Source organism: Sapajus apella, unplaced genomic scaffold, assembly GCF_009761245.1.
Source record: "Sapajus apella isolate SASKATOON/1434 unplaced genomic scaffold, GSC_monkey_1.0 scaffold30, whole genome shotgun sequence".
Taxonomy (NCBI): domain Eukaryota; kingdom Metazoa; phylum Chordata; class Mammalia; order Primates; family Cebidae; genus Sapajus; species Sapajus apella.
The window spans coordinates 15,368,151-15,382,020 of NW_022436970.1; the positions used below are offsets into that span (position 1 = coordinate 15,368,151).

General features: G+C 41.8%; 1 protein-coding gene across 8 annotated transcripts in view; it reads right to left on the minus strand.

Annotated features, from left to right (window-relative positions):
• CD226 (CD226 molecule) overlaps positions 1–13,870 on the minus strand; it is a 141,847-nt gene that overhangs the window by 111,576 nt on the left and 16,401 nt on the right. For all 8 annotated transcript variants that reach the window (XM_032293884.1, XM_032293877.1, XM_032293882.1 and 5 more), the window contains exon 3: positions 13,432–13,767. In XM_032293884.1, coding sequence (XP_032149775.1) covers positions 13,432–13,767 — 336 coding nt within the window. The remainder of the gene's footprint in view (positions 1–13,431; positions 13,768–13,870) is intronic.

Here is a 13,870-nt window from a genome sequence, read left to right on the forward strand (position 1 = left end):
TGTTAAATATTCTTTATTTCACTTAAATGAGTAACTATGCTTCTTAAAAGATAATAGAGATATTTTGAGAAATATGATGTCAGGAGTTAATGGGACTTTACAAAGGGTCTCTTTTGGGGACATATACTGACATTACCAATATGACAACTGAATTCTTTGGCAGTTTCTCAGATGAAAATGGTATACGTTCAACTACAGCTTCCCTTTTGCAAAGAGAAATAAATGTACTATATTAGTGAAATGAATTCGGAAAATGACCTAAAATTTGCTCTAGTCTTGGGTTCTTTCTATATCATGAAGGAAATGATCCTGTCCACACAGAGGACATACATACACATGCACACACACACATACACCCACCCCTTCACTAAGCAATTCTGGAAATATCAGTGTTGGTAGCATATAGAATTTATGTAGCTGGCCAAGAAATGGAACAACTATGTTCTTAAGAGCTAATCTGCTAAAATGAGAATGTTAAGTTTCTTAGGATTCTGCTCATTAAATGGTGCACCTAGATGCTTCCAGAATTGACACCCAGGTTTTATTCTGTTTGGCCACAGTCATTGCCCCCACTAAGCTCAGCAGGTATGATGCACATAGCTATTGACAACACTAGTAAGTATGAATAGCATGTATTACCGCTCCATCCTTGGAAGTCTCCTTATATCCATATCCTATGAAACATGGCTCTTTCTCTCGAGGCAGATTACAACGAAGACTTTTTAAAAAGTGTAAGTTGGTTAAATAGCTGAAGTCAGGAAAAATGTTCTCACATTGAGAGTTATTGGATTGTGAATAATCTCTCAAGGGAAGTGCCAGAAGCCCCATCAACTGAGTTATTTAATTAAAACTGCTCAGGAGTAAGTAGAAGAGGTGCTGCCTGGGGGAATAATTTCACACTGATCCCTGAAGGGTTGACTTGATGGTCTTGAAATTCTTAACAGTTTCAACATCTTAAATGTCTTCAGAAATAGTCTCCTACCATTTTCTCCAAGGAAACAAAAAGCCATTCTACCTGCAACCTCCACTCCCCATAAAACCAAACAAAAACAAAACCAGCAACAAAAACCATAACTTAGAAACCAGATCTTTTTATCGACGCTACCTAAACCATCACAGGACAGCATTAACTCATAGAGAAAGCCACAGAGGAGCCCCAGGCATCAGTAAAAACAGAGTTTTATAAGCCATGAGCTTTCTGACTTGCTTCGGTTACTTATTTACTTTTTGTTTGCTTGCTTTTGAATATTCCAAATCTCATATTTTTTATTTTATAAAATGCAGTTTATAGTCTTACTTTCAGTTCATAATGTGATCTGTCAATGGGTAAATTCCTATAGGGCCTCTGCCTTTTTGAAGGTCACTCACACCTACTCACTAATCCTATAAGGAAGTTTCCCAGAGCAAGTGCCGGAGAACAAGGCCCACTATCTGTAGCTCTCAACCTTTGAAGTGAGGAATTTTTTAAAAGATCACAGAAGCTGAGATGGTCCGAGGAGGAGTCTCAACGTGTGTGGGCTGAACATGTTCCACAGTTATTTGACGGGCCCTGAAGACTATAGGACACCAGCTCTTACTCATACGTGAGGCCGCAGTGCCCACACTGCACTGGCACCCACACACCACCAACACCCATTCTGAAGAGGAAATGTATTCCTCATGTTGTGGTTGGCAGCTGCTTTCAATGCAGGGTGAAGATCTGTTGTGGTAAAGGTGTGAGGTGTGTTGATCACTGAAAGCTGAAGGAGGAAAAACCAAGAACTGTGTCATTTCCAGCTTGACTCACAGAATGTTCTGGGGTCACAGGAGAATCACTGTCCAAAGCTTCAGCTGTAGCCCATTCTCCATCAATTCTCCAAGTATACCCCTACCCTACAATCATCTTGAAAATGTAAGTATCTACTATAAGAAGGGTACAGTTTCACGTTTACTTAGGTAGTGTAAGTAAACAAAATGGCTGCACGCAAAGATGGCAGCCAATTCCACTCCCTGCTCTGGCTTGCTTGAGTGCATTTGACAACAAGCCCAAAGTAAGAGTTTCCTCTGGATTTTGCTATAGCTTAGAAATGTCAAAGATTGGGATGTCTCACAGGGCATAAAGGTAGGTGAAGGAAGTAGAGAGAGACCCAAGCATCAAGACGGGCAGTATTATTCCCCCAAAACCCAAGCATGTACCTGTGCCTGTATGTTAATTCCACTGTATCAGCCATTCAACTGCTGAATTCAATTGTGTATAAAAATTTCGCATTATCTTGCTTTAGAGAGGTTTTAAACTTTCTCTTTTTTTTTTTTTTTTTTTTTTTTTTGATTTTTGATTATAGAGCTTTACCCAAAAGCCTAAGGGTTGATTCCCACGGTGACATGTGTTCCTGCGCCTGCTCCTTCCTGGGCTTAGCACAGGGAAAGCACTTGATAAAAACAACCTTGGCACGGGTTCTGGTAACCACCGGACTCTCAGTTTCCCATTTACTTCACCCTTGAGAAGTGCAGTGACCATAACCTTGCTTTCTGTGAGTCTTAAAATGCTTTTTATCATCTGCCTTCTTTATATGCTATTTTATTTCAGTATAGAGTGACGGTTCTAAGCTTTTAAAATGTTTCTGTTTCATCCCTTGCCGATTCCTTATAGGCACTATTTAATATTTTTTTCTTTAAATGAAAAACTGCTAAAATGTAACATTTTTTAGTCTTGTGTGTGTGTGTGCCCACATAAACACATACACACAGATATATAAAACTTTTATGACTTATTTCTAAGCTCTCTAGAATGGGCCTGATGAGAGAGCTTATGACTTCATTCTCTAAGCAGTTGATTTGAAACGATTTTTTTCTAATTTCTCCATCTCACTTAAGAAAATAAAAAGTGATAGAAATACATATGATAGACAAAACTGAAAAAAATCTACACAAAGACTAAACAAGCTGGCAGGAATTGGTGAGCCTTGTAACAGGAGAATAAGGAAGACTCTTTCTCTGTGGCCTGCTTAACCTTGTTTGAAATTTTTTTTTGACAAGCAATAGCCTTTCAGACCAAGTCTCCTCCACCATCACTTTCACTTGTCATTAATAGTGTCATTTTCATACGTTTTCTTCCTTCCTTCTGAATTTGGGATAGGCAAAACAAAAGCCGAAATGAAAGCATGCAAATACCTTAAGATATGTTGTACAATGCAATTGCATAATACATCTGGCTTCCCTTGCCTTTTGAAGCAGTAATTCAACATGTCAACCAAGCCATGAATTGTAAACCAGAATAAATTGCATTAATTTATTGATCAATCCCATGTGTTGGTTCAATTTTAGATGCTTTTGTTGTTTTGTTGTTGGAGTCTTTTTTGAACAATGAAAATTATCTTCCAAAGTAGGTCACACTGGAGCCAGGGCTGTCTACTTTCTAGATAATTTTCCAAAGCAATTCTCCTGGAATAGTGTCCACTAATCTTAATGTACAGATTTTCTGAATTGCCTCCTTCAAGGTTAAGTTCAAATTCTACTTTTTCAGTGACTCTGCCCTGAATTTCCTAGGTAAAAGTAAATTCTATCCTCTAGACTACAATAGGACTTTTTTGTTTTGCCCAAATAATAATTTGTGATATACAACTTTTCTCTCCCCCGATACTCTGCATTCCATTTAGAGCTAAGATCCATGTTTTTCTAACTTCCAAACCACTGAAAATTACATGAGACATTGTAGATCACAGGAAAGACTTGATGAGTAAATTAATGGATAAGTGGGTTCAGCTCCTGCAAATCGCACCCATTTATAAAAGCCAGATTTGAGAGTTTTTAAAGCTTCCCCCTCCCCAAGCTTTAAATCAAATTTAAAGGCTGAGATTACACCCCAGCATTAGAAAAAATGCTGGCCACACTGACATCAACTAATATATAGGCCAGCATGATCTTTAGAATCCCTTTCATCACAGGATTTCCCAGAACTGCCATCAATTCTAGGGCCCCTAATATTAAAGGAATCTCTTTAATGCCACTAGCCAGCAGATATACACAAGAATGAATGAAAACTTTGGCTGCTGTGTCAGCTGCTAGAAACCTGGATAGAGAACACTTGACCTTGAAGGGTATGGAGATAAAAGCCTTCTAAGAATGAGCATGGACGGGACATAAGGAGCCTCATCCAGCCTGGGAGAGAATGAGACTCTTAAAGAAAAAAAGTGAGGAACATTCCTGTGCCCAGGTTGAGATAAATGGACTGGAATATGGGAGATCACGGAGTCAGAAAACATATGATACGGCCAAAACAAAGTACCTACATGTGTGGAGCAAGAAAATCTAACCCTCTACTGTAAATGTGAGTTTTACATGTCTTCTGCTCCCACATCAGTAATTTGCCTGTTCTGTGCTTTCCTCTCCCTCCCCTCGCTCTCCCTCTCCTTTCTCTATTCCCTGTACATTCTTTAATATGAATGCCTTCTTTAACACACTGCAATGCGACCAACCACCAAGCCACAAGCTACGACCTTAGACTTCTGCCCCCATCCACTGGTACTTTCTTAGTTAGCCCTCTTGTTCACACATGCTGGGTGATCATTCAGATGACTTCAACTTGGGTATTTTCAATCCTGAGCTTTCTTCGGGTTTGCTGTTCCATCATTTCAATTGTCAGCTGGTCAAACGCTACTTTACAATTTAATACACCTGAAACAGACTTATTTCTACTTTTCCTACTTAAGTTGGTCTCTTAATTTCACATATTTTTCACTAAAATCATCATTTTTTAGTACTTGGATCATAAAAATTTGGAATCATTGCTGAAACTTACCTCTACCTGACCCCCAGGCAGTATCAGAATGAAGATCTCATTCTTACCTTAGGCCTGTGAACTGCTCAAAATTTGCAATTGCATCTGTTTTTACCATTAGAAATCAGTAGATTTGGCCAGGTAAGGTGGCTCACGCCTGTAATCCCAGCACTTTGGGAATCTGTGGTAGGCTGGATCACCTGAGGTCAGGAGTTTGAGACCAGCCTGGCCAACATGGTGAAACCCCATCTCTAATAAAAATAACAAAAATTAACTGGGTGTGGTGGTATGGGGCTGTAATCTCAGCTACACAGGAAGAGGAGAATCACTTGAACCCAGGAGGTGGCGGTTGCAATGAGCTGAGATCATGCCACTGCACTGCAGCCTGGGCAACCGAGTGAGACTCCATCTCAAAAAAAAAAAAAAAAAAAAGAAAGAAAGAAAAAAAAAGAAAAGAAAGAAAGAAAAGAAATCTTCTAAAACATTTGGAGACAAATAGGAAAGAAAACATCTGTATAAAGAAAACACCCTGACTATGAGCCTTAAAGACCCTTTCAATCCTTCCTGATTCTATTTTATCCCCCACCTACCCATGTTTCTGAACTTTGCTTTTCTGTATAGTTTTACTACCTATGTTTATATCTGCAAATAACATATTGTGTAATTATGCATATTTCTAAAAACCTTAAAGAAAAGGAACCCTAGTCTACCTATTTTTTGTAACTTTCTCTTTTCTTTTAATACAAAGTTCATGAGCTTCATCCGTGTTGGTGAGCAAAGTGCCAATTCACTCATGTGACTGATGTAGAGTATCCTAATGAGCGAACAGACCTCAGTGTGCTTTTCCCTCCTACTGGTGACGGGTATTTGGGTTGTTACCAATTTTTTGTTATTGCAATAACTGTTGCTGTAAATATTGTCAGGAGTTTTCCCTAGAGTGAGAGATCTCTTGGATATCAAAGAGTAGAATTATTGGGTCATAGGATTTGGGGTTTTAACTAGCTAATGCCATATCATTTTCCAAAACAGATATGATGATTAATTTTATGTGTCAATTTGAAGAGTGAGGCTGAGATTAACATTTAAATTGGTGAATTTTGAGTAAGCAGTTTGCTCTCCATAATGTAGGTGGGCCTCATTCAACAAAAAGACTGGCTTCCCCAAGCCGGTCTACAGGGGCATTCTGCAGCAGATGACCTGTGCTTCATCTGTATCATCAGCTCTCGTGGGTCTGCAGCCTGCAAGCCCACACCGCAAATTTGGGCTTATCAGTCTCCATAATTATATGATATGATTTGGCTGTGTCCCCACCAAATCTCATCTGGAGTTGTAGTTCCCATAACCCTCATGTGTTGTGGGAGGAACCAGGTGGAGATAATTGAATTATGGGGGCAGTTTCCCCCATTCTGTTCTCATGATAGTGAGTTGATTCTCATGAGATCTGATGGTTTTACAAGGGGCTTCCCCCTTCTCTGGGCACTCGTTCTTCCTCTTCCTGCTGCTATGTGAAAGACATATTTGCTTCCCTTTCTACCATGATAAGTTTCCTGATGCCTTCCCACCCATGCTGAACTGTGAATCAATTAAACCTCTTTCCTTTATAAATTACCCAGTTTCAGGTATGTCTTTATTAGCAGAATGAAAATGGATTAATATAGTAAATTAATACAGCAAAGAGTGGAGTGCTTCTTTAAAGATACCGACAAATGTGAAAGCTACTTTGGAACTGGGTAACAGGTAGAAGTTTGGTACAGTTTTGAGAGCTCAGAAGATGAAAGGAAAACATGGGAAATTTGGGAACTTCCTAGAAATGTGTTGAATGGCTTTGACCAAAATGCTGATAGTGATATGAACAATGAAGTCCAGGCTGAGGTGGTCTCAGATGGAGATGAGGAGCTTGTTGAGAACTGGAGTAAAGCTCACTCTTGCTATGCAAAGAGTTTGATGGCATTTTGCCCTTGCCCCAGAGATCTGTGGAACTTTGAATTTGAGAGAGATGATTTAGGGTATCTGGCAGAAGAAACTTCTGACTGGCAAAGCGTTCAAGAGGAAGCAGAGCATAAAAATTTGGAAAATTTGCAGCCTGACAATGCCACAGAAAAGAAAATCTGATTTTCTGGGAAGAAATTCCAGCCAGCTGCAGAAATTTGCATAAGTAATGAGGAGCCAACAGTAAATCACCAAGACAATGGGGTAAATGTCCCCAGGGCTTGTTAGAGATCTCCATGGCAGTCCTTTTCATCACAGGCCTAGAGACCGAGGAGGGAAAAGTGATTTCCTGGGCCAAACCTAGGGCCCCCCTGCTTTATGCAGCCTCTCGGGACTTGGTGCCCATGTCCCAGCCGTGTCTAAAAGGGGCCAACATACAGCCCAGGCTGTTGCTTCAGAGGGATTAAGCCCCAAGCCTTGGCACCTTACATATGGTTTTGGGCCTGCAGGTGCACTGAAGTCAACAACTGTGGTTTGGGAACCTCTGCCTAGATTTCAGAGGATATATGGAAACATGTGAATGTCCACACAGAAGTGCTGCAAGGGCAGAGCCCCATGGAAGACCTCTGCTAGGGCATGACAGCAGGGAAATGTGGGTTAGATACTCCACATAGAATCCTTACTGGGGCACTCCCTAGTGGAGCTTTGAGGAGAGGGCCACTGTCCACCAGACCCCACAATCTGAATCTGATCCACAGACAGCTTGCATCACCTACCTGAAGAAGCCACAGACACTCAACATCAGTCTGTGAAAGCAGCCAAGAGGGGAGGCTATATCCTGCAAAGCCAGAGGGGCGGAGTTGCCCAAGACCATGGGTGCTCATCTCTTGCATCAGCATGCCCAGGATGTGAGACATAAAGTCAAAGGAGATCATTTTGGAACTTTAAGGTTTAATGACTGCCCCATGGGATTTTGGATTTGCATGGGGCTTGTAGCCCCTTTGTTTTGGCCAAGTTCTCTCATTTGGTATGGGTATATTTATCCAATGCCTATACCCTCCCTTGTGTCTAGGAAGTAACTAAATTGCTTTTGAATTTACAGGCTTGTAGGTAGAAGGTACTTGCCTTGTCTCAGATGAGACTTTGGACTGTGGACTTTGAGTTAATGCTGGATTAAGACTTTTGGGGACTGATGGAAGGGCATAGTTGTATTTTGAAATATGTATTTGAAATGTGAGGACATGAGATTTGAGAGGGGCCAGGGTAAAATGATATGGTTTGGCTGTGTCCCCACCCAAATCTTATCTTGAATTGCAGTTCCCATAATCCCTATGTATTGTAGGAGGGATTCAGTGGGAGGTAGGTGAATCATGGGGCCAGTTACCCTCATGTTGTTCTTGTGATAATGAGTTCTCACAAGATCTGATAGTTTTATAAGGGGCTTTCCCCCGACCTCACTCTGCACTTCTCCTTCCTGCTGCCATGTGAAGAAGGACGTGTTCGCTTCTCCTTCCGCAATGATTATGAGTTTCCTGAGGCTTCCCCAGCCATAGTGCACTGTGAGTCAGTTAAACCTCTTTCCCTTATAAATTACTCAGTCTTCGGTATTTCTTCATAGCAGTGTGAGAACAGATTAATACATCACATGAACCAATTTTTTATAATAAATCTCCAGGTACATACACATTGTTTCTGTTTCTCTGGAGAAGCCTAACTAAAATAATATATCAATTTACCCTACTGCTAGCAGTATGTAAGGGTTCCAATATATAGATGCCTATTTGCTTACCCGGCCTGCAAACTCTTACCCTTCTAGAAGGCTATAGCCAGTGTAATCTTCCAGGCGGTGAAAGAAATATCTGGTTTTATTTTGTGTCTCTCTCTAAAAACTATTCAGAGATGCCCCCGGTCTGCGTTACAGATGGTAGTCAAACTTCCATTAGGCACATCAATGAAAGGTTTGTTTCTGACATTCCGCTGCCCTAGTGAGCTGCAACTTCTTTTTTAAGCATAGAATCTACAGTACTAAAGCTTTTCCTGAGACTCTAAAGTATCATAAGTGAGCCCCTTTGCTAGCGCGGGCACGGAGAGAGTCCCATCCTCACAGTGTCTTCCTTTCCTGGGAGTCTGCCTCTCAGGCCACCTCTGTGGGTACAAAGAGCCTCAGAACCCAAAAACCACATCCTATCCAAACCCAGCACCCTAGTCAGAGAGGGTCAAGCTCTGCCTCCTGCATGCACTTTTCACCTCCACTATGCACTTCTGTAAGCCATCAGTACCCCCACGACACCCTTCTCTCTGGGTCTTCTCTCTTCTCCTCACCCCAGCCTCTCTAATTAAAATATTCCTTCTAATTCTTCAAAGTCCAGCATGACTTTTCTCTACCTTGACCCTTCCTGGTTTATTCTGCTGGAGTCAAGCTCTCTGGCTTTTCAGAAAAATCAACTGGGGACACCTTGGTGCTGTAACTTGGCAGCTTGAGAACTTTGGACAAGTGAGTTTACCACCTCAGCATCTTCTGTCATATCACAGGAACACATTACCTCCCGATGGTGCTTCCTAAGAATTAAATGAAATGACACTCAGTTGCTTCCTACAAAGCAGGCACCCAGTAACCACCAGGTGGCAGAGCATTCTGAGTGGGTCACTCATTTGGGGGGTATTTCTGTAAATACAACTATATTTGTTTTAACTGACTAATATATCCAGGGACACATAGGTGACAGTAATTTTCTCCACGACCTCACGAACTCTGCCAGAAAGGGCTACCTTGAAAATGTTGCCTCCCAAGTCATCTCTGCATATTTTCTCACAAACTAGGTCAAAATAAATGCACTTATTCTTACCATTAGATTCTCTAAATCAATTGCTAATGAAGGAATGCCTATTCTGGGAGGAACACATATTTTTAAATAACTTTGTATTAGTAGTACCATTTATTCAGAATAAGATGTCCTGTTTGCTTTTCAACTTTAGGCTGAAAGCTGGGTGTGGGGGGTAGCACTGACAGGAGGTGCAATGACCAAGGTCTCCTTGAGGGCCCTGGTGGGTTCCCATGTCCCCCAGGCTGACAGTTAGATCAATTTGCAACTTTATCTGCTGGGACACAGGTGAAACTTGGGGCCTGGGAAAGGCCACTAGACCTCACTGCACTTCAATCACCCGTAGAATCAGACAATACAAATGTTCAGATGCACACAGGGGATTCAAGGAGGATGTCTATGAAGATCCAGACTATGGAAAATTCCTCACGTAATAAGCTATCAGTAAATGGCGAAACCAATATATTTACAGAGCATAGGGCCCAGTTCCTTCATCCTTCTGAAGGTCTTATGACCTATTATACAAACTAAGATTTCTAGACTCTAAGTCTGAGGTGTTTTTTTTTTACTATTTAATATATTTTCAATTCCGACTTTACAGTATACAAAAGTACAATATTTGCAATCCTAGTACATTGTTAACAAAACACAGAAGAAAATTTTAAGCACATTTAAGTTAATTCTGAAATACAACTAATTTTTTTTAACTCACTTTCTTTCCTTAAAAAAGTGTACCCTCCGGCCGGGCGCGGTGGCTCAAGCCTGTAATCCCAGCACTTTGGGAGGCCGAGGCGGGTGGATCACGAGGTCAAGAGATCGAGACCATCCTGGTCAACATGGTGAAACCCCGTCTCTACTAAAAATACAAAAAATTAGCTGGGCATGGTGGCGCGTGCCTGTAGTCCCAGCAACTCAGGAGGCTGGGGCAGGAGAATTGCCTGAACCCGGGAGGCGGAGGTTGCGGTGAGCCGAGATTGCGCCATTGCACTCCAGCCTGGGTAGCAAGAGCAAAACTCCGTCTCAAAAAAAAAAAAAAAAAAAGTGTACCCTCCAACTCTCAAAATAGGGTGGAACACCCTTACTGGCCCATTGCATTGAACTGCTCTTTAAAATATAAACGATCAGAACAACAGCAATGACACATGGCTAAGGACACCATCATGAAGGATTCAAACTAGATGGGCAGCTGGTACCCCTTCCTCTGACTGATAAATCACTGAAAATCTCCACATTGTATTTTTTTAGAGTCCCATGAAGGGGAAAGCTCTCTTTTCCTAATCTCAAAAAATAGCAGAACAACAAATCTGGATGAAAAAAATAGGAAATATTCATGAAACCACTCATATGTGATGCTAAAAATCCTACCTCTACATAACAACCATCATTTAGTTCTCTACAGGTTAGCTCCATCCTCTGTCCTGAACTTTCAGAAAAGGTTCAGCTGTTTGTTTTCAATTGGTTGTACCATGACAGAAACCAAAACAGCTCATTTGGAACCCAAACTTTAAAGGCCCGCTACACAAGGCAGCAGTGGAGGTGTATCCTGTTCCAGCCTTGGTGGTTCAGGCCTTGTTTCCAATGGCTCCCTCTATTTTAAAAGCTTTGCCAATCTTCTACTTCACTTGCCTGACTGATTAAAAGCGAACTACACAGTAAACACTTTCACGCAGGATTTAACAGGTGTCTGCATACAACAGTAAATGAGGACTTGCACGGTGAAATGGAGTCTTTAATAAATAAACATTTAACTAAAGAAACACTGCAAATTGACACTCTATAAGCCTCAGCTATATACACAAAATTCGTCTTCAGCTCAGCTATACCTAAAGAGAAAGGGAAAAATAAACACATGAAGAGGTTTCTTACCTCCTGACCATTTGATATTCCTCATATAATTCTGTAATTGTTCTTTTAGAGCATAGATCCTTTAAAAATAGAGCACTATTATGTCAGATGTCATAATGTTCTTCTCTATACAGCTATGGAGTATAATTTCAGAGACACCACACAAGAACCACACGGCTCCAAAAATATTCCCTTCTTTAGACTGTCATTAATATCTGACAATTCCATTATTAGCCCTTTTGGATCACAAGCATAGGAAATAATAATACGACGTGTCATTCTCTAACTACCATGGGTCAAGTTCTTTAAATATATTGTTCCGAGGCCATTCAACAAGTCGAACAGTACTACTAACCCAATTTCCTGTTCAGGAACCTGAGATTCAGAGGGATTGAGCAACTAACACAAGGTTGATGGAAAGTGATGACTATCAACACTACAACCAGTTCATGTGGTCATCACTAGAAGGACAAAACCACAATCTCTGGTAGATAAATCAGAAACCACTCCAAGGGATCACTAGGTTCTTTCTGCCACCACAGCTCACAATTTATGAAGAAAGTGTCCTCTCTAGCTAAACTTGGTTGAGGCAAAAGATGGAGCCAGGGCCAAGCATGGTGGCACATGCCTGTAATTCTGGCGCTTTGGGAGGCCGAGGCAGTTGGATCACTTGAACTCAGGAGTCCAAGACCAGCCTGGGCAACATGATGAAACCTCATCCCTGCAAAAAAAATAGAATTATCCTAGCGTGGTGTATTAGTCTGTTTTCACGCTGCTGATGAAGACAGTCCCGAGACTGGGCAATTTACAAAAGAAAGAAGTTCAATTGGACTCACAGTTCCACACGGCTGGGGAAGCCTCATAATCACGGTGTAAGGCAAAGAGGAGCAAGTCACATCTTTTTTTTTAGGGTTTTTTTTTTTTTGAGACGGAGTTTCGCTCTTGTTACCCAGGCTGGAGTGCAATGGTGCGATCTCGGCTCACCGCAACCTCCGCCTCCTGGGTTCAGGCAATTCTCCTGCCTCAGCCTCCTGAGTAGCTGGGACTACAGGCACGCACCACCATGCCCAGCTAATTTTTTGTAGTTTTTAGTAGAGACGGGGTTTCACCATGTTGACCAGGATGGCCTCGATCTCTTGACCTCGTGATTCACCCGCCTCGGCCTCCCAAAGTGCTGGGATTACAGGCTTGAGCCACCGCGCCCGGCCTGAGCAAGTCACATCTTACGCAGATGGGAGCAGGCAAACAGAAAGAGCTTGTGCAGGGGAACTCCTCTTTTTTAAACCATCAGATCTCATGAGACTTATTCACTATCACGAGAACAGCAGAAGAAAGTCTTACCCCCATGATTCAGTTACCTCCCACCAGGTCCCTCACACAACACATGGGAATTTAAGATGAGATTTGGGTAGGGACACAGCCAAACTATATCATGTGGTTGTGCACACCTGTAGTCCCAGCTACTTGCGGGGCTGAGGTGGGAGAATCCCTTGAGCCCAGGTGCTGGAGGTGGCAGTGAGCTGAGATCATGCTACTGCATTCCAGCTGGGGTGACAAAATGAGACTATGTCAGGAAAGCGAAGGGGAAGGGAGGGGAGGGGAAGGGAAGGGAGGAGTGGGGTCAGGTTTTGAACTCTTGCCCAGGATTCACTAGTAAACTTAGCTTCAGTACTGTAGGAAGAACCTTGAACATCCGTGAGTGCTGAGTATTCATCAGAAGGGAATGGCACCACGTCACTGGGTTAAAGCCCTGATGGGAAGGCATCAGGATCCTGAACCAGTGCATTGCCAACATCAGTTTAATCAAGTCCCAGGTTATCATTAAGACAACATGCGCTTTCTCCTACTACATTAGATTTGAAAGACACTTCTACTCAGACACGACAGCACATTCAGAAAAATGAAACACGCTCCCAAGATTGCTCCTTTGAAACAGTAACATCAAAGCATCTACAAATGGCATTGGAGAATGCCACAGAAATATGAGAAAGCATTCCATAGCTTCTACTTTGGCTTTACATTACCAAATGTTGTAGGTGGATAAAAAGGGATAGAAATAAATTAAAACCTTGCCCTTACCTGACTGAACCACCTTTATCACCTTCTGCCAAGACCCCTCTGGGTAAGCATAAAGAGAGCAGGAATAGTAGCCAACATCATCTTTGGAGGCATTCCGAAAGAAAAGAGTCAAGTTGTTGGAAGACATCGCTGAATTCAAAAAGTAAACCTTCTCAGCATAGGGCTTCCTTATGACCACACCATGCGTAGGGCTGTAAATGGCTATGGAATCCTTCTTGGTCCCGATCTTGAACCACTCCACCTGTGCTAAGACGCCCATTGATGGATACACACATTCTAGGGACATATTCTCAGCAAAGGGAACTGATGTATGCCAAAGCACCTTTTCACATAGAGCTGAAATAGACAACATCACATTAATTCTGTTAGTCTTAATGATGGAAACACTAAATCAATATCTTAAGCTTTTGAAGTTTCAGCAAAATAGTACATTGAGATC